General features: G+C 35.8%; 2 protein-coding genes across 3 annotated transcripts; both read left to right on the top strand.

The window, feature by feature from the left end:
* The first annotated feature begins 581 nt into the window (after positions 1 to 581).
* LOC113232429 lies at positions 582 to 9,103 on the top strand. Its single transcript, XM_026467151.1, has 11 exons — positions 582 to 730; positions 1,376 to 1,506; positions 2,368 to 2,519; positions 3,550 to 3,632; positions 4,038 to 4,255; positions 4,695 to 4,874; positions 5,313 to 5,498; positions 7,826 to 7,998; positions 8,182 to 8,259; positions 8,457 to 8,613; positions 8,933 to 9,103. Exons 1-11 carry the CDS (start codon positions 685 to 687, stop codon positions 9,071 to 9,073), a joined length of 1,545 nt encoding a protein of 514 aa, XP_026322936.1. The 5' UTR covers positions 582 to 684; the 3' UTR covers positions 9,074 to 9,103.
* A 982-nt stretch (positions 9,104 to 10,085) lies between these two features.
* On the top strand, positions 10,086 to 23,537 carry LOC113232385. Of its 2 annotated transcripts, none has more exons than XM_026467084.1 (15): positions 10,086 to 10,170; positions 10,766 to 11,037; positions 11,891 to 12,125; positions 12,270 to 12,481; positions 12,697 to 12,897; positions 13,489 to 13,662; positions 14,746 to 14,918; positions 15,490 to 15,492; positions 15,640 to 15,642; positions 15,840 to 15,923; positions 19,005 to 19,046; positions 19,361 to 19,396; positions 20,740 to 20,876; positions 21,426 to 21,601; positions 23,495 to 23,537. In XM_026467084.1, the coding sequence occupies exons 1-15, from the start codon at positions 10,125 to 10,127 to the stop codon at positions 23,501 to 23,503; spliced, it is 1,803 nt and encodes a 600-aa protein (XP_026322869.1). In that variant the 5' UTR covers positions 10,086 to 10,124; the 3' UTR covers positions 23,504 to 23,537. The 2 variants fall into 2 exon arrangements, with proteins under 2 accessions (XP_026322869.1, XP_026322868.1); XM_026467083.1 differs by having other exon boundaries at positions 21,423 to 21,601.

The raw sequence follows: 23,537 nt of genomic DNA, 5'->3' as shown, positions 1-23,537 counted from the left end.
ATAAATATATGAATCTTATTCCTCCTTCTCCTCACTGAATTAGTTGAAAATGAAAAAAGTTGAACATAAAATGTTAATGGTAAGTACCAATAGTAAAAGATAAAGTCATTAGCAAAACATTATCTGTATAGATCATAGGAGAAAAAAAAGAAAAAGGAAACATGCCAAATAGCTATAAATGTTATATAATATAAATCTTATGATGGACGGACCTCTGTAGGATTTTTCCGAATTGAATCATATTATTTCAAATTTCCTGTACGGGATATAGTTGTCGTTAAATTTCAAACGGTGTTAAGTTGAAGGTATGGTATAATGGAAATTGTTAATGGCATTGTACATTCATTGACTTGCATCCGCTTAAGGTTATCAATATTGTGGTGATATTTATAGCTTCGCATGCAAAATTGCGCGCTGACGCGCAGTTCTGTATTGAGTTTTCTGAATAGCTATATTAAAGGAAAATATAATTACGTTAATCAAATGATGCATATCTTTCCCACCATGTTTTTCATGGCAGTCCAAAGCAGACTCTCACCGGATATGAGCAATATTTCCATAAAAAATTACTTAACAAAGTTACATTACAATCGAATTGTTTGCACCAGCGTGAAATTAACAATATTTTTTTAATTTACTCTAGTCTCGAGTAGAATTTCTTTCGTGGCTCCACTTCATGCCGCCATGAAGTCCCTTTTTTATATTTTTGCTGGATTTTTGCATATCTTAGGTGAGTTTACTGTTACTGTTTTACAAGATATCTAATTTACTGAGCTAGTTTACCATTGCGTATTGGCCCTATGAATACGTATTTAGCACTGAAACGGATGTGGGCAATTTACCGTTGATGCCCCAAGATAACTGATCCCTAATCCGACGTTTTAGTTCTGAGTAGATCAGTATGAAGACAGATGTTGAACAGATATAACGCTTACTCTGTGAGCCGTAAAATACATTTTGATATGACATCCTTAATGCATGATGTATAGTGGATGACGTCTTAAGAAACTTTTTAAGCTAATATGATCTTTAAATATTATAAGAAGGCTCCCAGAATCAAAAGATCGGTTAAGGGGTCTGGTATCTTTAGGTATCGATACTACACGTACATTTCGGATGTAATTGAAGAAACTAGAGTCAAAGTTTTTGACAGAATGAAAATGTAAACTGATAATGTTTATTTTATTGGATTTATTAACATCATATAAAGCAATTGTAAGAATATTAATGGATATTTATACAATGTAATTAACGAATATTTAAACATTTTAAGTTGCGTGGCTGTGCGTTACGTGTTATTTACGTAAATCATCTACGGTTACATGATACCCTATTTATTCCTATAGACAATCTTGTTTAAAAATTCTTATTTTAGAAATAAGAGCCATCGATGTAGCAACTCACATACCACCAGAAATAATGAATTTGAAATTATCACCTGATCTAATAAACAAAACACGAAGAATTATAAATGGCGAGCAAGTAACTGATAATAGACCTTACATGGTAAGTATTAAAGTGTAACAGTAAGCTATAATCTTAATACAAAAGAATAAAAAGGTGTTATAGCTTTTAATCTTTCAAATTGTACGTCTGTGTTGCTCTTATTAGCGCTAAGCTAACACTTAATCTTTTCATATCAATATTTTTGATTATAATCGTTTACTTGTATATAAGTCCTCAATATCACGACTGTCAAGTAACAAATTTTATCCTTTACAATAATTTAGTAGCTAGTAGCTCGTTGTGAAAGAGTTCATCAAGGGAAGTACCTACTGCCACCTTACCAAGTTCTGCCGCCAAGCAGTAATGTGAACATTACTGAAGGGTAAGGTAGCTGGTGAAATTACAGGCACAAGAGACTTGTTAACTTATGTCCCAGGGTGTCGGGCGCAGTGCGTTCAGATCTTTGCAATTTTCAACTCTGAGCGGTACTTACTGCAACTGTCATGAATAGGCGTGTCGCTTGCCATCAGGCGCACAACTTGCTTGTCCCATCACTTCACAAAACTGCCGTAGTGAAACTGGTGAGACACGACATAGTGAAACAACGTTAAGAATGAATTTAATTAGCAAATAGAAATACTTTTCAAAATGTAATGAAAACATGATCGTCTCTTTAGCCCGATTTTCCGCAGTTTTCATAAAGATTCAATCAATGACTTATAAATGCAGAAAGGGAATGCTTATTGCCTGGTACTAATGATGTTCTTGTATTCATTTCTGTATGGATGTATAAAATTAAATTACAATAATCATAATTTTCAGTCATTGTTGTTGTAACTTGGAACATAAGCAGAAGTTTAGAGAAGATTCCACCCAGTTTCCAATATATTTCTCATCGTAATTGCTAAATATTTTGTACAGGTATACTTGAAGCTTCCACAAAGCAATCAAAAGTCACAGAGTTACCGACAGTGGTTGTGCGGTGGCGTCATCGTCCACGAAGACTACATCCTTACATCAGCCGCGTGTATTGAAGACGTAGGGCATTTCTATATCGTTTCTGGTACTTATAAGTAAGTTGTTGAGGTCGTTTGATTACCACTTTTTTGTCATTATATGAGGAAATTGAACTATTTTTCCGGATTTAAATCGCGCATATTTGTTTTTTCAAACAAACCAACGTTATATTGGACAAACGAAGCGAAGTATTTGTACTCGCGTCAAAGAACATATAGCTGATGTCAAACACCATCGCGAAAACATGTTTGCAGTCTGCGAACATGTCATGGATAAATCTACATTTTCAATGAAGTTTAACAAACCCACCTTGCAAAAGAAGTCCGTTATCTAACCAGGATGCCGCGAGAGGCCCTTGAAATAAAAAAAACGTCCTAATTTCAACAGGGAAGATGGTTTCTCCGTACCACCAGTTTGGGATCCAATATTTCCTTTTTATTTTATTTGATGAAAAATCCCAAACATACATAACACTGCAGTGCTAATTAATATGTTGTAATTTATTATATTTTTAATTATTAATTTAATAAAAAAGGTTAGTTGGAAGAAATCTCTTTATGGGATAAGCTCGCCTTTGTACACAAATATTTAAATTGTTTCTGAAAATTTGTAAGTTACTTTGTGGTACAATAAAGTGTTTAAATAATAAATAAATAATAATTAATAATAAATTTAATTTAATAAAAATTCATATTGTTAAAATAAAATTCGTTAAACATAATGTAGCGTAAATTGGAATGTTCCTATGATAAAAATAAAGTATTTAATTAATAACTTTTGTAACTATAGTGAAAAAATAGTATGGTTTGCATTAATATTAGACATAACTGGCTGATGACTGTACTACCCCAGTCAACCGTGACCACAGGGCCTGTAAAGGGCTCGAAACATTGGTTTGTTTGAAAAAATAAATATTCGCGATTTAAATGCGGAAAAATAGTTTCATTTCTTATGTGTAAAAATCGCGAAAACCTAAGAACTCGATTATATAAGGACTCTCACACACGTTGTATTCGCGCAATCTGTAGCTGAAGTACGAAAGAAATAATGATTACTACATCACTTAAACTTTACTCTTGTTTTCAGACATGCAGACGACGATGATAGATATAACAATCCTTGCATCAAAAACGGTGCCAAAAAAGCTATCTGGAAATGCGTACCAAAAAGTAAGTTTGCCAAACTGTAAAGTACAAAACATATAGAATTTAAAGACATTTCATCGACTTTAAGTGCCACACATGGGAGCTGCTGATCAAATGGGAAGATTGGTCAGCTGGCGTTTTTAATATTCACTTTTGTTATCATTGTTGAACATAAGTGCTATTAATTGTACATCACAACCATAACTTTCGATTCTAAACGATATGCAATGGACGGTTTTACGCAATTCTTCTCTACGAAATCTGTTTTCCAATAGGTTTATCGTGCACTGCACCACCCAGTTCGTGGGTACAATTTTGGAACCTTTTTTCGTCATCGGTTACTGCTTAGGTCAGTGGACTTATTACAGCTTACAACAACCAAAGCATACATTTTACACGTTCTAATGACTTTGGCACTTTATGTTTCAGACTACGTGTTCGATGGTCACGAGAATGACAATATCAGGTGGATGAACAACGACATAGCTGTAGTGAAGGTTGAAGAAGGTTTTGATTTCACAAGACGGGTTAGGGGATGCGAATTTATACCCAGACCTGTCTGTTATAATAATCAAAGTCATACTTTAGAGAACCCTGGTACAATGGTCACTATTGCTGGATGGGGCACCACAGGGAAATATAATAACGTAAGGGGTACATTTCCTTCTTTTTCTTGTTTTAACACTTAGGTGTTTCACTCTCTCTCATGCTTAGTCATGTCGAGTGAAACTGCCATTGTAGGCCAGATCAATTTATGAATACAACAAGAATAATAATAACTTCATTTGATCCGTGATTAAGCTAGTAACTCCTAGTGGTAGGGGGGTTAATCCACTGAATTTACCTAGAAAGGTACCAACGCCCTAATTCTTTTTATCTCAAATTAGTATTGCAATGTTCCGGGTCGAAGGATAGGAAGAGCAATCAACAGCAAAACACTTAAAACCTTGGTATTATACTTTTGCAGTGACCATTCGGTTTAGCCGCTACTAAGTATCAACGTTGAAAACCTTAAAAGAAACACGTGAACTTAGAAACATTAGTAATGTCAGAAGGTAATAAATAATTATGTTAATTCCTTTCCAGTGGGTGAACAGAAGGAACGACGGAGCAGGTGACAACCAAAACTGCCTTTTAGAGGCAAGCGTAGAGATCATTCCTAAAACCAGATGTAAGAGACGATGGGGCTCGCGATACCACAACATCATCGACAACTACATGATATGCACTAAAGATATTGGGCAGACTATGTCGGAAATTTGTAATGTATGTCTTGATGAGATTTTGTCTAGCATTGCTTAAAAAATACTATTATGGGCTATCTATCCTTAGTCAAGGATTTATAAATTATTCTGCAATTGTTGATTCAAAAACTAAAGCAAGACTTATAATATGAACCAACACAAGAAATTAAAATTACAAGTATAGTATTTCCTTCTTGGAAAATGTTTAGTCATCTGTTAACGTGGTGATAAATTTATAAAATGTATAATTGAGAGAAAGACAGAAAAAAGAGAGAAAGAGGTAAACCAAGAACAATGTACAAGTAAACAAATTAAGAAGGACAATAAAGTGAGCAGCTATAAATAGGTTAAGGTACTGACCTTGGGGAGTGGAGGCGGCTACATCGACAAGAGACTGTTTTCTTACAAGCCTTTCGAAACTGCAACTTGAAATTGAATAATAAAATTTTACTTGTTTTAGGAAAAATACGTAGACTGCCAAGACATAAACTATTCAGACGAAGAAGACATGAGAAGAGACACTCACATTGTTAAAACAGAAAAAGTACCGACAAATCTAGCGTTACATTCTGCATTACACAATGAAACGTTCGCTAATGGCTCCAGGCGATATCAAGAATTTCACGTTGCTGGAGGCTTTTGTGAGGTTAAGCATACGCCGATAAAAAATTTTTTAATATTTTATATGACAAGAATCTAAATCATGCCCTCGGTATAATAAGGCCACGTATGACGTCAAAAGCGTTTTTATCTCGTAAAAATCATAAAAATAATACGCACTATATAGATATAATTGCCACGAAGCCGGTAGTTATATCATATACGTGTAGTGCGTACGAAGGAGGCGGTAGGTAGTGACTTGCCGCCTCCTAGGCAAAGGCCGGGCTCGCACCTCTAAGTTTCTCGGAATTTATGTGCGAAATTTTATTTGATATTCACCATGAGCTTTTCGGTGAAGAAAAATATTGTGACAAAACCTGCACGTCCGAAGAAGGTACACAACCCTCCAGAGTGGCGGAGTTTGGAAACCCTCATCACCTACTCCTGTTTAAGCATAAAATAGTTATCGACTAATTTTGATCGTAGAGTCTTTCTAGATCTCTCTCGTAAAGTGGTTATTTTCTAGACGTGGACTTATTACACTATGGGTGCGACATGAAAAAGTATAACAGCATTTTTCATCCTAAAGCGGGTGTCTGATTTTTTCAACTTTTGTTTATATGAGTTTTTTTTACGACAAAGTACGCTTTATAGTTATAGTATTACAAGAAAAGAAAGAAAGAAAGGAGAGAAAGAGAGAGAGAGATGAATGTTATTTAGAAAGAAACACCGAGACGATTCTATGCTTTCGGATCTAAATCTTGTATTTTTTTAATTTCCAAATAAACAATTTCGGTCACTTTACATGTCCCATGTCACCCAATGGCGTGACCAAAGTAAAGTGTCATTCTTATACGTGCCACTTGTCGGATCTTCTGAAATCTATGTCAGTATCGTCACGTACTTAGGTATTCCATTTAATTACAATTAATAGCTACATCTCTAGCCAAGGCTGTAAAGTTGCCAACCGTGTTGTTCCGTGGCTTAGTTGACATAGCGTAACATCGGTTCGAATTCTGCCGGATCGAAGGAATTTTTTGTAAGTGTTCGATCTTTATAACTAATAATTATAACAAACCAGAGTGGAGTAATTTCACAAAAAAAAATGAATATCAATTGAATACAAATTTAATTACAAATAATAGCGACATACACGACCTACCTGTAAAGTTACCTAGCTGGATGACGAAATACTTCCCTAGATTTCTCATAGATGGCGCTACGTCTAAAAAGTCGTTTAAAACCAAATATAAAGTTTCATTGTGTAACAATCGTAAAAACGTAAGAACTCTATAAAAACACCGAATTAATTTTAAACTTATTTTTGGGTTCCGCTCTATAATTATTATGCTTTTTGATTTTAAACAGAAAACTACCGTGACATCAGACGTATTAACCAAATTAATGAACAAGTCACGTGTTTAAGATAAATTAATAATGGACGGTGCGTCGACGAAATCGGTTTCGAAAACGGTTTTCGTCGTGTCACCCTTCTCGTATACCCTAAGGGTCGGTAGGGAGGGTCACTATAATCAAAACTAATGTAGAAAGATATGGAGCTGCTCGTTAGCCTCCTACTTTACTTTAAAAAATAATTATTATTTCGTCACCAAAAAACCCTCTGCTGAGCCATCCTGTCAGAGAGCCCCGGGCCTGATTAACGAAGTAAGCGGAGTTCAGAAGCATAGAGCTATCCCCGCATATCCGCGACAACTAAAATTTCTCACAGAATACTGTATTCATACCTAACAAAACTTATTCAGGATTACTTAAATAAACAATAATCTTGTCTATTCGTAACATAACTACAAGTATATTGATAGCTACATAGAGGTGATAGAGTACATAGCTAGTAATCTAAACAACCAAAAAATTTATTTTACAATTATTTTAGAATCAAAATCGTGTTATAGAAATGAAACTTAATTAAACTCTAACTAAACTATTGCTAACTTTATACCCTTCTCAGAAAAATTATTAACGTGATATTTCAGCTTTCTACACTACCGCTTTAACTTTAACGTCGCAATTTGTTTTTGGCTGAAAAATTGATCCTATGCACAACATTGTAAAACCATATTATTGTTTCGATCTCCTTCTAATGGCTAATTTCATTTTGTAACGTCCAGTTTTAGTATTTAGTCATATTTCTACTATCGTGTCACAGATTTATTATGGGAAATTTTAAATCTTACTTTTAGTTGTCATTATAACTTACTGCACACTCTAGATGCTCGTTACCTGTTCCAAATAAATACTTGTTCCTAAACTTCTCTAAAAGTACATTTACAATTACTACAGAGCGCTGAATTCTTATATTCATGTCACTGTAATAGTGACCTATTTATTTTCATTGTAGCTGTCTGTCCTCAGAATGACCACGGTGGGCCCCTAGTTTACGGATCTGGTGTCACTTCTGTCGTCATCGGCATAATCTCCGCCTGTCTCGTGAAGGAGCGCAATAACAAATGCTACGGACCATTCCTCTACACGAGTATCTACAAGAACCGGCAATTCATCTCCTGTGCTATCTATAAAGACGTTGAGTAAGTATAATTTGCAAATTCAATGGTAGTAATTTTCTACTTCCAAATATATTCTTTTCGGAAAGTACTTCCTCAATAGTGTCCATTCCAAGACCAGTTTATCATTCTAAGTAATAGCGATAAGTACCTATCAATAACTATTGAATAATGTCAGCTAGTTTTATCAACATTTTCTTCTTTCAGGCCTAAATGTCGCCGTCAATTCAGATCAGGAGTAACTCATGTGGAAACAGTGCTATCGTGGAAGGATCACGATGATGGGTACTATGTTTATCTTAAATTAGGAACCTTGTAATTGTATTCAGGTGTCTCACAACCAAGTAGTACAATCTACAGATTCTTGTGTTAACTGTGTCCTCAAACAACACGGATATAACACCCATATCAGTTAAATCTTTGTCCTCTCAAAATAGCACGTAACATTGTTATTTTTTATCGTTGTTTTTGTTACATACCAGACCAGCGAAGTTTGAATTAGCTCAAGAAAATCTTGCGGCAGCCGCAGCACCCGCTGCAGCTGCCGCTCCCTCAGCGCAAGTTCCGATGGGCAAAGCAGCTCGAGATGATGCAACTCTCAGCAAAGCAGTCGTCGCAGCACCAGTCGCTCCTGCTCAGGTCAGTTCAAGGTCTTCCAAAAGTTCGCCGGCACAAAGAATGTGAGAGGCAGTCAAATTGTTCTTTGAGTAGAGTTAAAATAAAAGATAAACAATATATGCATTAAATTAAGAATTTTTTAATTGCTCATACTTTGCATTTGTTTAATTTTTCTTGTGTGCAATCCTGTTCGCAAACTCACTGTTCATGCAGTCACTTCTATTTAGTGCTTAATAAACGCTCAAGAAATTCACAAGTTGATCTAGTTTCAGATACATGGATAATCTTTCTAATTTGAACAACAAACAAATTATTGAACTGGTCAATTTTCACCCGGCAGATGCAAGTGGTACAACGAGCCCAGGACGACGTAAGCGCTGGCGACCGCGTGCACGGTGGGTTCGTGCTCAGGCCTGTCAACGAAACAAATTTGCCTACAAATGCTACAAGACTGCACAAAAACTTACTTGCAGCAAATTAAAGTTATTGTAACGAATAAAATTTAGTTCGAATATTAATTGTTTGTTTTGCTTCACCTTTGTACTTTTAGGTAGGATGCCTCAAGGTGCTATCTTGGAACCTATTTTTTTACCCTACACAATTTACTTTTAAAATTTACTTCATTAGAAATGTCTAATAATATTCCTATAAAAATAGTTTCTGATATCAAATTCTGAATTCGAGTACCTATTTTATTGCTAAAAATTTTATAATAATGAGTATGACTAAATGTGAAATATTGTTATAAAACTAAAATTCATCTCATACTTGGGTAAATTCATCTTGATGAGCTGTATTATTTAAAATTACTACCCAAAATAAGTTTGAAGTAAATATATTAAAACTGCTATTAGTATATCCAAGTAAAACATTCCCAAGTACCTATTTACCTAGTTATATTAAATACAGCGACATTTCGTATTTACGTCCTGATCTGTCAATTCTAAAACTTAAACGTAATTAGAACCAAAATATAATTTTAAAATAGAACGTAAATATTTTAAACAGTCTAAACTCCCCTGAAAAATCTACGAAATGTCGCTTACGTTCTTCAGAACACCGACAAATGTACTACTGGTTACCTAACCGAAGCATTTGATTGCCTATCCACATTGTCAATATATATTTTAGGATTTACTTAATAATTAAAGTCCAAATAAAAACATAATTGATGTGTATATATTATATTTTATATTAAAGTGGCCGGAGAAAAGAAAGTGCTATTACAATGAAAATCGGATATTTTCACTTATTTGCCTGATACTCTGTTATTTTATTTTGCAATAAATTACGTCAGATCTACTATACTGCCCTCGTAACGAAAAAAAGCACAACTATGCGTACTTTATACAGCAGTTGTGCCTTTTTTCGTTTTGAGGACAGCATAAAAGCCAATGTTTTCCCGGAAACCTAATAATTGAAATTTCCAAACCGTATCGGCTATGGTGATTGAACAGATAATTAACAGAAATATTTAATTTGGAAATTGCCTTCATGCAAGCGATCCTTCCAAGAACTTCTTTTGTATCATAATGACGAATTTTTGCCTGTACCTGATGTCTTGGTTTTTGTTACTAGGTAAGATTAAATTTTCATACAAAAGCTGAAAAAGTGCACTACATAGATGAAAGTACCACTTTGAACTTCAGTTAACGTATTGTTTATTGTATCAGAATATGATAGAACTCACATCATGAAATAAATAATAATTCAAATGTGCACAGAAATCACGTCAATTGTTTGGTAACAAACTGGTAATTCATCAAGTAATTAATAGATTCAGGCGTTACTTTCCGGAAGTCCATGTTAATAAAAATGGAAGTAAATTAATTTGCTACTCCGCGAACCCAATGAAGGTTAAATCGTGCAAAATAGCTGCGCTTTTGTTGAATATTTTTTCATTCATGGTAATTCGTCATACTATGAGTACCAAAGTAACGACTCTACAAATGCCAGAACCAATTTAGATATTTTGTTTCCTTAACTGGTACAACAGAGAATCGAATCTGAAATGAAATCCTGACAACTAACTGCTGGGTGTCAATTGGCTTTAAATTTTTAGAAATTATAGAGCTTTGAGTTTTATTTAGTTTTTTAAATAAATTTGGAAACAATCCTGAAATGTTACAGGTAATACTAAAAAAAATGCTCTTCGTGGAAATTATTTTTTCAGATAAAACCTTAACGGACCCAACACCAATGGGACTGTCTTCGGTAGCTATCGCCTCCAGTCCGACAGCACCACAAATAGCTGTCACTGAAGCTGCTAGTACAACTTCGAATAACAAAACTATTACCTTACCTAAATTTAAATCGAATGTTACTAGCGGTGATAATTATGATGAGATCTCCGATGATGGCTGGGAGTATGAAAACACCTCCTTCGTTGACACTCGGAGGATTTTATACAGCAGCACAGTACCGAAAGGAAAAAGACCATATATGGTGAGAAGCTAAGGTATACTTTTAAAGAGAGGATGTCTATATTGGGTAAATTTAAACAGGTTGTTGAAGAAAAATCTGCCATTAAAAAAGCGGCCATTAAAATTAGCATCTTTATGAGTCCACACCATTTAAGTAATAATGTTCGTCACTAGCCACCCTCAAAAAGATTTGCTATGGGAGCGGCTGGGAGGTTTTGCAACCTATTCAATTTGATGGTGGTGTGGACTGTAAGGCGCGGTTCTAGAAAAGTCGAAGAAGGAAAGTCGGATTTACGGCTATAGCATCGAGAAAATAAAGAATAAAAAACAGAAATAAATATTCTGAAGAAAAACTGTGCCGTACCTTGAACTTCTCGTTAGGGCCGTATACGCTGGAGGTGTACGTCGCCAGGAAAATATTCACACGCAAAAATGTCCGTCATCCGCAAGACCAGCGTAGTGTCTCCATCTTCTTTTTATTTCTTTTTTCTTTTTCTCGAAGTGGTCGCGGCGAGGTTCTCTTGCCGTACCACGAGCCAGCAAATACAAAGCCAGCGCACTCTAATGGCGACTTCTTGTCGCCTATCCCCTTCACTCAAAGGCATTTTGGCACAGTGCAAAAGGGAAGAGAGAAAGATTCGATGCTATGCATAACTAATGAAATTAACGTATCACCAAAGAAGAGGATATTGGTTTGAATGTGAAAGTTAAACATAGCTAACAAAAATTATACGGGAAATTTAAAAATAAAAATAATTCATGTGTGGCGTTACCGATATATCATCCATAAGTTCAGTCAACATATGGCTAGAGCAGGAAAGTTATTCAAAATTGGTCAAATGGAATAGTGTTGATTTGGTAATTTTTCTCAACAGGTATATCTTTCGTTAACCAAAGAGTCAGCTAAAGCTCATAAATACCGTGGTTGGTTATGTGGTGGTGTTATCGTAGACAAATACTACGTATTAACTTCAGCCGCTTGTGTCGAAGATGCTGATCGATTCTACATTGTATCAGGGACTACAAAATTCGTCGACAGTTTTGATTACAAGAACGATGACTGTGTATGTAAACATCGCCGTAGAGTCGTATGGAAGTGTATACCTAAAAGTAAGTATAAATATGACACTAAAACATAGACAATGCTACTATGTCGTTATCAAAATTTAGATCTATATGTAATGAGCATTTTCGTTCCAAGATAATTACTGAAATTTAGAAGCAAGTTATCACTTTCCAATACTTTGGTTTTAGACTACAAATTTGACTTCCAAGACAGTATAAAATGGTCTTCTAACGACATTGCAATAGTGAAAGTAGAAAAGCCATTCAAATTGGGAGTTTGCGAAAGTGGTTGCGAATTTCCAACGGATATTATCTGCTATAACAACATTAGTAGAGATTTGGAGAAACCTGGAACTAAAGGGTGTATTGCCGGATGGGGTAGCGGTAGTAATTTCAGAGAAGTAATTTTTTTTTGCTTACAGCATAAGTCTTTACTGGTATTTTTTTGCTTGCACTTACAGTAGACTCAATTCAGAAGCTTTATTTCTTTAGCTTTCAGATTGTAATGCTTTCTAGTCAGTATTTTTTTCGAATGTATGTACTTAATTTATCTATTGTTTAAATGCTCGTTGTTTCTAATAAAATACAACATCTCAATGCATTAATTGATTATTAGGGCGTCTACCGTCGCCAATCAAGTGGAAAAGATGCAAATGTGCATATTCCAGAAAACGCCAAGTGCTTACAAGAGGCCAAAGTATGTATTATGGACAACGAAGCCTGTTGCAAGAAGTGGGCGCAAAGGTTCAGGAACATAATCTCGCAATACATGATCTGCACCAAAGACGTCATGAAGAGAATTAGTGAAATTTGCGACGTAAGTAATCAATCCTGAATTTGAAGTTTTGGTCAATTTATTAAATAACAACAGTTAAAGTCTTTGCCTAGGTATTTGTCTGTCCTTGAAGTCATTCAAAAAATAAAAGAAACACTGGAAATCCCAAGACCCCTCCACACTAAAAGCGGCACTGTTTCTGAATGCAATGCGGCAATGTATACGCTTCTATAACAAGATTCCGGTTGATATACAAAATTTGCCTTTCACGAGGTTTAAAACTATAGTGAAACAAAAACTTTATACTAAAGGTTATTATACAACTTCTGCGTACTTGGATGACAAAAATCCGTGGTAGTAACCCGTTTAGCTCATGGAGGTAGTCTCGATCTCTGATGTTTCAAATAAAAATAAAAAAATATTGTAAATGCTATTTACAAAGAGCAACCCCTAGAGTTTCTTACTCATTCTTCTTAGGGGAATCTGCCTTACGAATGAGCGGTAGAGTTTAACCATTGTGACGATTTCAAGTGTAATAATGCTTACCTATGAAATAAAGATTATTTTGAGTTTGAGTTTGAGTTTGAATGCGCTGTATTTTGAAATTTTGATCAATGAAGATCTTTTTTGCAGAAGAAATATGCTAACTGCACGGATGTCGAGACTCGGAGGCTTATTGAAGAAGCTAATTATAATGCAGACGCAGATAGTAATAACAGAATCTTTAACGTGGACTTAGGGAGGCATTTGAGGGATCCGGATGATTATACGGCTCGGCGGTCTTCATTGCAAGGAGGATTTTGTGAGGTCTGTTCATTACGGTCTTTTTGAGCTTACAGACTCATTTTCATCAATTTAAATCAGACTTGGACTAAGGCATGCGAAGGTTATGAGGTTATTTAACGTATTAATGGCTTAGGTACACATGTTATTTTGAGTAGTAAGTAACACTTTCAGTAGAATAACAACAGGATCACAAAATTGGAAAAAAGCATGTGGACCTCAGCTAGACGGGGTTTTGATTTGTGGTAGGTAACTGAGAATTTTATCCAGTAGACCCATTGACTATTGTAAGTCAATGAGTAGACCCTTATATTTATACTCAATTATTTCAAGGCCTCTGTCTACACGTTGTGCCGAGTGTCCAAATAGTGTTTTTTTAACAGTAAATACATTAGATGGTATGTGACGCAGAATATGACAAATTAAATGTATACTAAATGCCTTATAGCGTACCAATAGCTATCATCCACCCCTTCCTGCCACTGTATACGTTATTTATGAAAACAATACTCTCCGATGTCCCCAGCAACGTGCGGAAGTATTATCGTTAGCATATCGTGGTAGAAGTCACCTTAATGTACATGACCTCGGGGTTTGACAACTTATACTTTGAAAGTAATGAAACTTATGGATTAAATATTTTGCCTTTATAAACAACTTGACCATCGTACTCCGACTTAATGTTGTTTAATAGAAGTAAAATAAAATGGCTGAAAGTGACGTGTTTCTGACTTGAAAAATAGGAAGAAAAAAGTTTTATGTATCGGTTTTAATACATTACAGCGTTGTTACGTTGTAATGTCGAAATTCTCATATTATATGTACCTACGTCAGTTGAGGCACCTGTAAAGGTGTTGGCTGAGGTGAAGGTTCTAAAATCTCTCACTAGATGTCACTAGCGGGGCAACGATCTTTAACAAAAACATATTGGAGAATTTCGACGACTCGATAACTGGACCCTGTTGTGTGTGTGGACTGATACCTGGACGGGTCGAAGAAAGTTTTTCTTTGTGTTCGATCTTCGTATTAACTATACAGAACAGAAATTAGTGGAGTTTTTCACAAAATATCTCAATAATATAGACTATATTTACCTTGTTTATATAGAATGATCACGGCGGCCCGCTGATAGTGAGGTATCAAAACAAAGAGAGAGTGATAGGAGTGATCTCGGCTTGTAAGATAGACCCGAAGACCCACAGCTGTCACGGACCCTTTCTCTACACTTCTGTGTTCAAAAACCGACAGTTCCTTTCATGCGCTATTAATAAGGATGTTGAGTAAGTGCTATGTCACTGCTTACCGATTTAATCTCTGTTGTCCATTACAATTTGCTTAAATCATAATGCCAAACTCAAAATTGTACGGAAATCTACATGGTGTTACCAAAGATTCAATCCAATCAATTTGGAATGTAACCATAACCATACTCAAGTCAGAATTTGAGTATGGTTTAAAGCACTCGAAATCATACTCAAGTCCCTGCCATTAGGATCGTATTTCCAGTGCTTGTGTTGCCAGTGCAATCCTGACTTGAACATTGAATAGATTTCTAGAATACGACCCTAAAAGTGTTCGTCACACTGTTCTCAATTTGAAATAATTAAATATTAAATTATTAATGATATAGTAGCGGTATACTCATTGTGAAAAAGTTCGTCCTGGGAAAGTACTGCCACCTTATCTATTTCCGCCGCCAAGTAGTAATGTAGTTAGTACCTTCAAGATATTAATCGAGATATAAAGAATCTATAAGTCAATTAATAATATTATTGATACTCGTAAGTTCAATTTCTTTCTTCGAACTTTCCAGTTCTTTCAAGTTTTAATAATATTTATTTCTTTTTCCAGAGGGTAAGTTACGTTTTCCTTACACAACACCTGAAATATAACTAACATTTATTATGTCAAATTTTTTTAAGTAAAACTTTAACCACGTTATTCGACAGTATGTGGGACATAAAAACATATTAAAATCTTAATGATTACTGTATTTTTCAGAGGGTAAGTTCCTTTTCATATATTCTAAGTTACAGGCAAAACATGGATACCTACTTAATATAAAGTTTTATACCTATAAGTAAGATATAATATATTATTTATTTTATTCCGCCCATTAGGAACAATGGATATACGCTGCTTTAACAAACATTATTATTACGTTGTAATATGCTTTATAAAACATTTTCATTTTACTGTAGAGAAAACTGCAGAAGAGTATTCAGAACTGGCATAACTCATGAAGAATGGGACGTTAACTGGGATGGATACAAGGAAAACGACGAGTAAGTCATGTTTTCACTTTACGCAACGTGTGTACGGAATATGTGTCACATCGCATCGAATCTACCACGAGTTTACTGTGACAGTTGTCGTTGGCGACCGCGTAAATTACTTCACAATATGTCGTATGACAAATTATACAGCGCCCCTAGCGGTCACAGTAAGAAACAATATTAATCATTTTTAGTGCAAAGATAGTAGCAATAGATCAGCAGCAGTTGTAGTAGCAGTAGAGTAGAATGAAAGAGTTCGACCGGGAAGTAGGGGAAAGGTGTACGAGATGATCCTTGGAGGTAAGATGATCCTTTTGAATTGTAGCGAAACTAGTAGCGTCATCTAGATATTTTCTTCAGTAAAATGTAGCCCCTCAATGTGCCCTCTCATCAGTCAATTCGTAAGCGATGTGAGTGACGAGTTCATTTTTGTGGAAAAAACAAAAATTGTGTGAGTTCGATCTAAGGTAAAGTTGATTAAAATGTTAGGCAACTTCCATTCTAAGCAATCAATTGCTAAGATTTTTGTATTGGTGCCTTTGTATAATACTCTATTAACTTTTTAGTGGCGTGGTAACAGTAGACAGCATACAGGTTATTTTGCTGAACAAAAAATAAAAATAAGTAAATTGGGGCAAGATGATTATTGTTTTGGTGTACAAGATGATCCGTGGGGATCATCCTGTACTGTATATATTGTTAATGGACCATATTTAATTTGTATGTTTTTCTGAGTACTGAAACCTCTTCATTAAATAGCTTGCAATAGGAATAAAATAGTGTATAGTATAGTATTCACATGTACTCGTATTAATTGCTGTTAATGAATAATAAATGATTACGTCACACAACAACAACGTTAAAGAACGTTGCGACAACCCTTACATATCAAAGACGCCGAACATCAAAGACGTTGCGCCACTGTAGGAAAGATTTTGTAATACTGTGAGCACGCCCTTTTCTGACAAAAATGTCCAGTAGCGTCCTGTGCCTAGATCCGTGCCCACCTGAGCGCCATCGCCTCAGGCCCGCTACTTACATTGTTATACGAGTTAAGAGTCTCTTATGGCAAAAAAGGCTCTCAACTCGTATCTTTACAGCTACCAGCAGGTGACTATGCAGGTGCAGGTCGCTTTAATCATTGTTATTTTTATGTTTATGGATATATTTTGTTTACAAACATTTTATGTGGTCGCTAGCGATACCTGTCACTGTAATTTCATGGTAGAGGCACTGAGCTTAGTTCTTTGACAATCTTAATGACATACTATACTAGGGCGAGTCGTCCAATTCCCGCCTGTACGAGTGACGTGTCAATGCCTATACGTCCTTCGGAGCGTAGGGTTGTTACATTATGATTATTCTCGTCCTATATTGAAATAACTTTTGTGATCCTAAATTTTCTCCACGCGAATTCCGGGGTGTGTAGCATCTGAACCCGGGTCGGTTTAAAATTGCAACGGAACCCGAATGACCTCAAATGCGAGTACCTATCGTGTGATTCTGGGACTGGCTGCTTGTCAAAAATTATTAAATTTGTTTCGCATCCAGTCCCGGGGTCAGTTGCACCTCGTGACTGAACCCGAATTCATTTTCGATAGATGTTGTTATACATATATGTAAATTTAAGGGGTGATGAGCTAGTTTCCGAACACTTTTCCGAGGAAATTTTTTTTTAAGGAAACCGATTAAAGTTCGAAAATATGTTTTAATGTATGATTCTATATACATACGAGGGACTCAAAAACTCCCGAATTACATGCTATCTAAAAACCGTTGGATTTGGAACAAGTTGTATGGCGGGTCTTATGCATGATTTGAACGAAAATTATATTGATCATTGTTGAACACTCTTATTAGTTAAAATTATTTTATCGAAATAGTGTTTGGAAACAAGCTCATCACACCTTAAAGCAACAAAATGTATCAACATCTATCGAAAATGAATTCGAATTCAGACCATACAAATTTAATGTCATCTCTCGAGGTGCAACTGAACCCGGGACCGGATGCGACTCAAATTTAATTATTTCTGACAAGCAACCAGTCCCGGGATCACATGATACTCGCATTTGGGCTCATTCGAGTTCCGTTGCAAATTTAAACCGACCCCGGGTTCAGATACTACAAATCCGTATTCCGGGACGCGCGTGCGGCCCCTCAACACCACACCTAAAATTTAGGCTCCCATTCAAATATCTCGCTTTAAATGCAATAACGTACATATTGATATCTTTATACCAGTATCGCGGATTAATATCTCAATTATGGTAACGTAATCATGAAACAAATGAAATCCGAGTTTTTATTATATATATAAAACCTACTGTGGTTTTATAAATGTATCGTACACATCCTGGAGATTCCCACAATGCTCCTTGAGGCATTTTGCGGCATACAGTGTCGGGAGCACGCCAGGGCAGTCCCGATACTGCACCTTGTGGTACACCACAGGCCTACTTGGCATGTGGTTTTATCATGACTTTACATAATAGACCTTTGCGATTTAGAGCACTGAGTGGCACTGCGACTGTTATGGACAGGCGTGTACTTACCATCACGGGCATGACTTGTTTGTCCCGTCACTTAATATTATATGAAAAAAAAAACAATTGCGATAATGACTGCGAAAATTTCCAAAATCATACAAACAACCTGCATCAAAAACTAACAAACCTATTTAATGTACACCGCTTTCGACAACTAGAAGGATTTTGTAGTTCCTTCCAAGGACACTAGACGGCGTTTAATGGATTTTACGTTAAAACCTACATAGAATGTTTAGATTTTTCCTTCGAATAATGACTAATCCGACCCAAGTGTCTCAATGCTATCAATAGAAATCTTGGGGCCCATCCTTATTAGAATTGCTACACGGAACCATTTGACAGCAGTTTTCGAGCGTTAACAACTCTTAGGCGTGTCACTAACACTTCTGCCCTCGGAACGAAAAAAGGTGCAATTGCTATATAAAGTACGCATAGTTGTGCCCTTTTTTCGTTACGAGGGCAGACTTGGTATCATAAAAAAGTCAAGTTCAAAAGCAGTTTGTAAGCTTCAACTCCTTCTAATTTTTCAATTCCTTTTCAGTGATGAACACGCCGCCAAAGCTGATAAGGATCACGATGACAAGTACATTTTCCTTTATATTTACTTTTTGAGGTTCTATCTAAGAAATTAAACTAAGACGGTTAGCAGTGTCTCTCTTTCTGTATGGAATATTACTGCTTTTGCTGACTTGGTTTTTAAGCAAGATAAATGACGGCTTCTATCTAACCGATGGCTCGGTTCTCTCTTGAATGATTAATTACTATTAAAGTTTCAAATTATTTAATCAAAGATTTATAAGCGAAGACATATTATTAAATTGAAATCAATTTATATGTACAGATACTCTATTTCACTGTGTTAATTACCAACTTATTGATTGAGAATCGTTCTTTCAGTGATAGTAACGAAAAATTGTCTTTACGGGAGCATGGGTAAGTAATAAATATCTCAATCTCTTGCATATTAACTTTAATTTTCCGACGTATATTACCATGAGAAGCCGTGGTAGCCTAATGGTTTGACCAACTGCCTCTCAGGCACAGGGTCGTGGGTTCGAATCCGGGCTCGCACCTCTGAGTTTCTCGGAATTTATGTGCGAAATTTATCATGAGCTTTTCGGTGAAGGAAAACATCGTGATGAAACCTGCACGTTGAAGAAAGTTCACAACGCTCGGAAAACGTGCGAAGTCCCCAACCCGCATTGGGCCAGAGTGGCGGACTTTGGCCTAAACTCTCGTCTGAAAGGAGACCCGTGCCCAGCAGTGGGACATATAAATAGGCTGATGATGATGATGATGATGCCATGAGTCTTTTGAGTACTTTGAACTAAGTACATATCGCACTTTGGGCCACATCTGCGAAATGACAATGTCACCGAAACAATTACCTACTGTGAAATAAGTAATACTCGACCAAGAGACAATGACAAGTATGAAGCTTGATTAATGTCATGCGTTTTTTAATTTCGTCAAGTGTTACTTATTTGACAGTAATTGTTTCGGACGGATGATGGACGGAGAACGAGAGTACAGGGCTAGGAGAGGCGCTTACAGATTCTATTGAAATTAGTTGTTAACTTTTTAGAATTAAGTTTATTAAATATGAGGATGTTTCACCACCATATTATTCCATTAGTTTTTGTGAAATTACTGTACTAGTTTGTTATAAATAACGTAGACAAAATTCCTTCGACCCGGCTGTATTCGAACCAACGTCTTCTAGTAAACCATGGCAGACGCTATGCCAACTAAGCCACGGAATGAACCCGCGGACCTTACGAATTTTTCTACGTGTTTGATGCAGATCTTTCTCTTTGGTTTTTTAATCACTTTAACAGCAAAAAAAAAGCAACTGCAACACTTGTAAAGTTTTATTACTACATAAGTAATATTTAACAATCATTGTGTATTCATGAGTACTCGTAATAATTACTGGTAATGAATAATAAGTGATTACGTCATACAACAACAACGTTGTGGAACGTTGTGGCAACCCTTGCATGTCAAAGACACCGAACATCAAAGACGTTGCGCCACTGTAGGGGACATTTTGTAACACCGTGAGCACGCCTTTTTCTGACAAAAACGACCAGTAGCGTCCTACTTCCATTTTTATACGAGTTAAGAGCCGTCAGCTTTCCGTTTTTCAAGTAGCGTAGTCAAGGTCATCAGCGATCAACTACAAAATATTGTACATAAAAAATCTCGCCACTCGGTAGCTTTTAAATGTATGATAGTTTCACTGTGAAGCACCTGCTGATTTAAAATATAAATAGGGCATCGACATTGGCGGCAGTTCAAGTAGCAGAAACAACTAAAACTCAGGAGAAAACTGAAGAAGAATCCAGCAATTCGTCTGATGAAGAGGATGAGACCGAAACACCGTCCGTAGCAGCTGCAGCAGCAGTTACAGGTTACTGAGCCATCATCAAAGTACAATCTGTCTCATATAAAATACATTTTTGATGATTCATGTATTTCAATGTGTTGTCACGTAACCATCGTGACTTTGTGATAATGCAAATGAAACCTTTTGTGAAAGATGTTTTAGCAAATTTTCAGATTTACGTTGCGTAGTGTTACAAAATGATTATTCGAAAAAACTTTTGAAAAAATTTGCATGGAAAGTCTAAAGAAATTTATTCGGTTATTGAATCTTTTTGTGACACTTGTTGTGGCCCAATTTAACTTCTCTAATGAGGCTACCATTATTATATACAAGTATTACCACTTTAAAGCAAGTTACGTACTTTCTGTGAATAATGGCAATGAATATAGATGTATCCAGTTGAATATTAGGAATAATTTGGTAACTGTACCTATCCTCCTATCCATGTGTAGTAGAATTTTAAATAAATAAATTTTTCATTTACTGCCTGAACCAATTTTAATGCCAAAAAATTTCCTAGATCCTAAATAAGTTCTTAGTTATTTCTAATCACTAACTAACGGTTAACAGCAGCAACGGAGAAAACAGATGTAGTAGAGGAAGGGGATAAAAAAGAAGTGAAGAAAGAAATGAAAACCAAGAAGAAGAAAACCAAGAAACATCATAAGAAGAAAGAAGAAAAGGTAGAAAAAGTACAGCCGACCGCGGCCGCAGCCAACAAGATGGAAGAGGGCGTGTCAGGTACACAGGTAGTCAATCCTTGATACAAGCGCCATATTTTCTCTGCTGCTTTATATTTCGCAAAACACTAGCATTTGAATAAGGATGAAGATCCGCTCATCGACGGCGATCATATATTCAACCACACAATAAGTACGATTGGTAGCTATTCGCATCATTTATGTTCAACGTTGATGTCGAGGGGTCCCCCTGACGGTCCGAGATCGCATCCATAAAATCCACTAGCTTATGGGGCCCACAAACACTTCGAAAAACCGTTACGATCAGACGGCACCGTTTGATCATACCAACTGATCATAACGTGTTTATGAAAAAATTGTGAAGTTTTGTACGATTTTTTAAACTGGACCGTCGAATGGAATATCAAAATTTAAATAGACAAATCGGAACCGGATGAACTGTGCAATAATCGTTGTCATGTGTGTGACGACGGAGACGGATTTTCTTAAGGCGAGAATAAAACCAACAATCGCTAAAGAGTCGTCTGTCTCCATTGCGGGACAGAACGGAATGTCGATCACTACGATAAACTGTAGTTGTGTCGACATGAACGTGCTGTGTCTGATTGTAACGATTTTTCGTAGAATTTGTATGGCTCATTATAAAAATTAAAAAAAAAACCATTGCAAAACCTACTATTAGAACTGTTTTTTTTTTATTAAGGCGTTTTCATTTTGGCTTTATCTCCGAAGAGTTTATGAACACCGTGTTAGATACTACCTGAGATATACAGTTTCTAATTCAGAATTTGCGCTCTGGACGACTCCATTAATTAATTTAGGTTAAATATTTATCTCCCTTTTGTGCTACGTACGTACTTATCTTACTGTCATTTCTTATCTCAAAGATTTGGCATTCTACAAAATTAGAGATTTCTTCAAAAATTTACATTTTATGTGATTTTTATATTTTTGAACAAACTTGTTTATTTTATTATTTTGTATTTTGTTTGGACTGCATGAGTAAGTATAGCATACAAATGATTGAATAAGTGTCTACATAAAAATTATTAAAACTGCCGCAAGGCGGATCCCTGGGATTCATAAAGGTGCCTACAGATTTGTTTTTTTATTTTTTAACAATCGACATTGTTTTTTTTTATCGACACTGTGCAATTTAAATCAGGTGCCTAAAAATTTGCAAAAAACGCTACAATCTGCTTTTTGAGCTTGTCACGTCATCGTAAACGCGCGTTCATGACGCGCATCCCCCATCGACTCTTAAAGCCTATTTCGTTCAATTGAAGTTTTATAAAGGTATTTATTGCACTCATAATCACAACCTACCTACTTATTTTATGCAATAACAGCATACAATGCACATTAGGAGACGTTTACTGACTTCTGACCAGTGATAGGCAAAACATTGTTTGCATGTTAATTACCTATATCGACTCAGGCGTTACTTTCGACATACTTCGGCTGAGCGTTGCATAATAAACAAGTTCTGGAAATGCGCCGTAGAGAGGCGAAACTCGTGTCAGGCATATTTTTGGTTGTGGTGTTTGTGACTATCGTTGCGCTTGCCTTGTTCTGTTATTTTCAAGTTAGTTTTCTCTGCCTAATTTTGGTGGCAATTTTTATTATTTAAGTATTTACCGTGGAATATTATACACTCGAATATTATATATAATTCTCTAGAATATTCAAATAATAAAAATTGCCATCGAAATTAGGTAGAGAAAACTAACCTAAAAATTACCCGTTTATTTCATTAATTTTGGAAAAATTTACTGCATGAAAAAAATATTCAACGCAAGCACAGCTATTTTGCATGATGTAACTTCCACTGGGTTCGTGGAGTAACAAATCATTTTTTTCACATTTTCCATTTTTATTCTTTGGAAATAGAATACTTACAAAGTTTAAAAAGTTTCAAGTGTGATTCTCTTACATATACAGGCGCAGTGAAAGCAGATCCCCTATTTTACGAATCTAGTAAAGA

Source organism: Hyposmocoma kahamanoa, unplaced genomic scaffold (assembly GCF_003589595.1).
Source record: "Hyposmocoma kahamanoa isolate Upper Pololo Valley unplaced genomic scaffold, ASM358959v1 76, whole genome shotgun sequence".
Taxonomy (NCBI): Eukaryota; Metazoa; Arthropoda; class Insecta; order Lepidoptera; family Cosmopterigidae; genus Hyposmocoma; species Hyposmocoma kahamanoa.
Note: the sequence above shows the minus strand (reverse complement) of the source record. Positions and strands in the feature narration are given on the sequence as shown.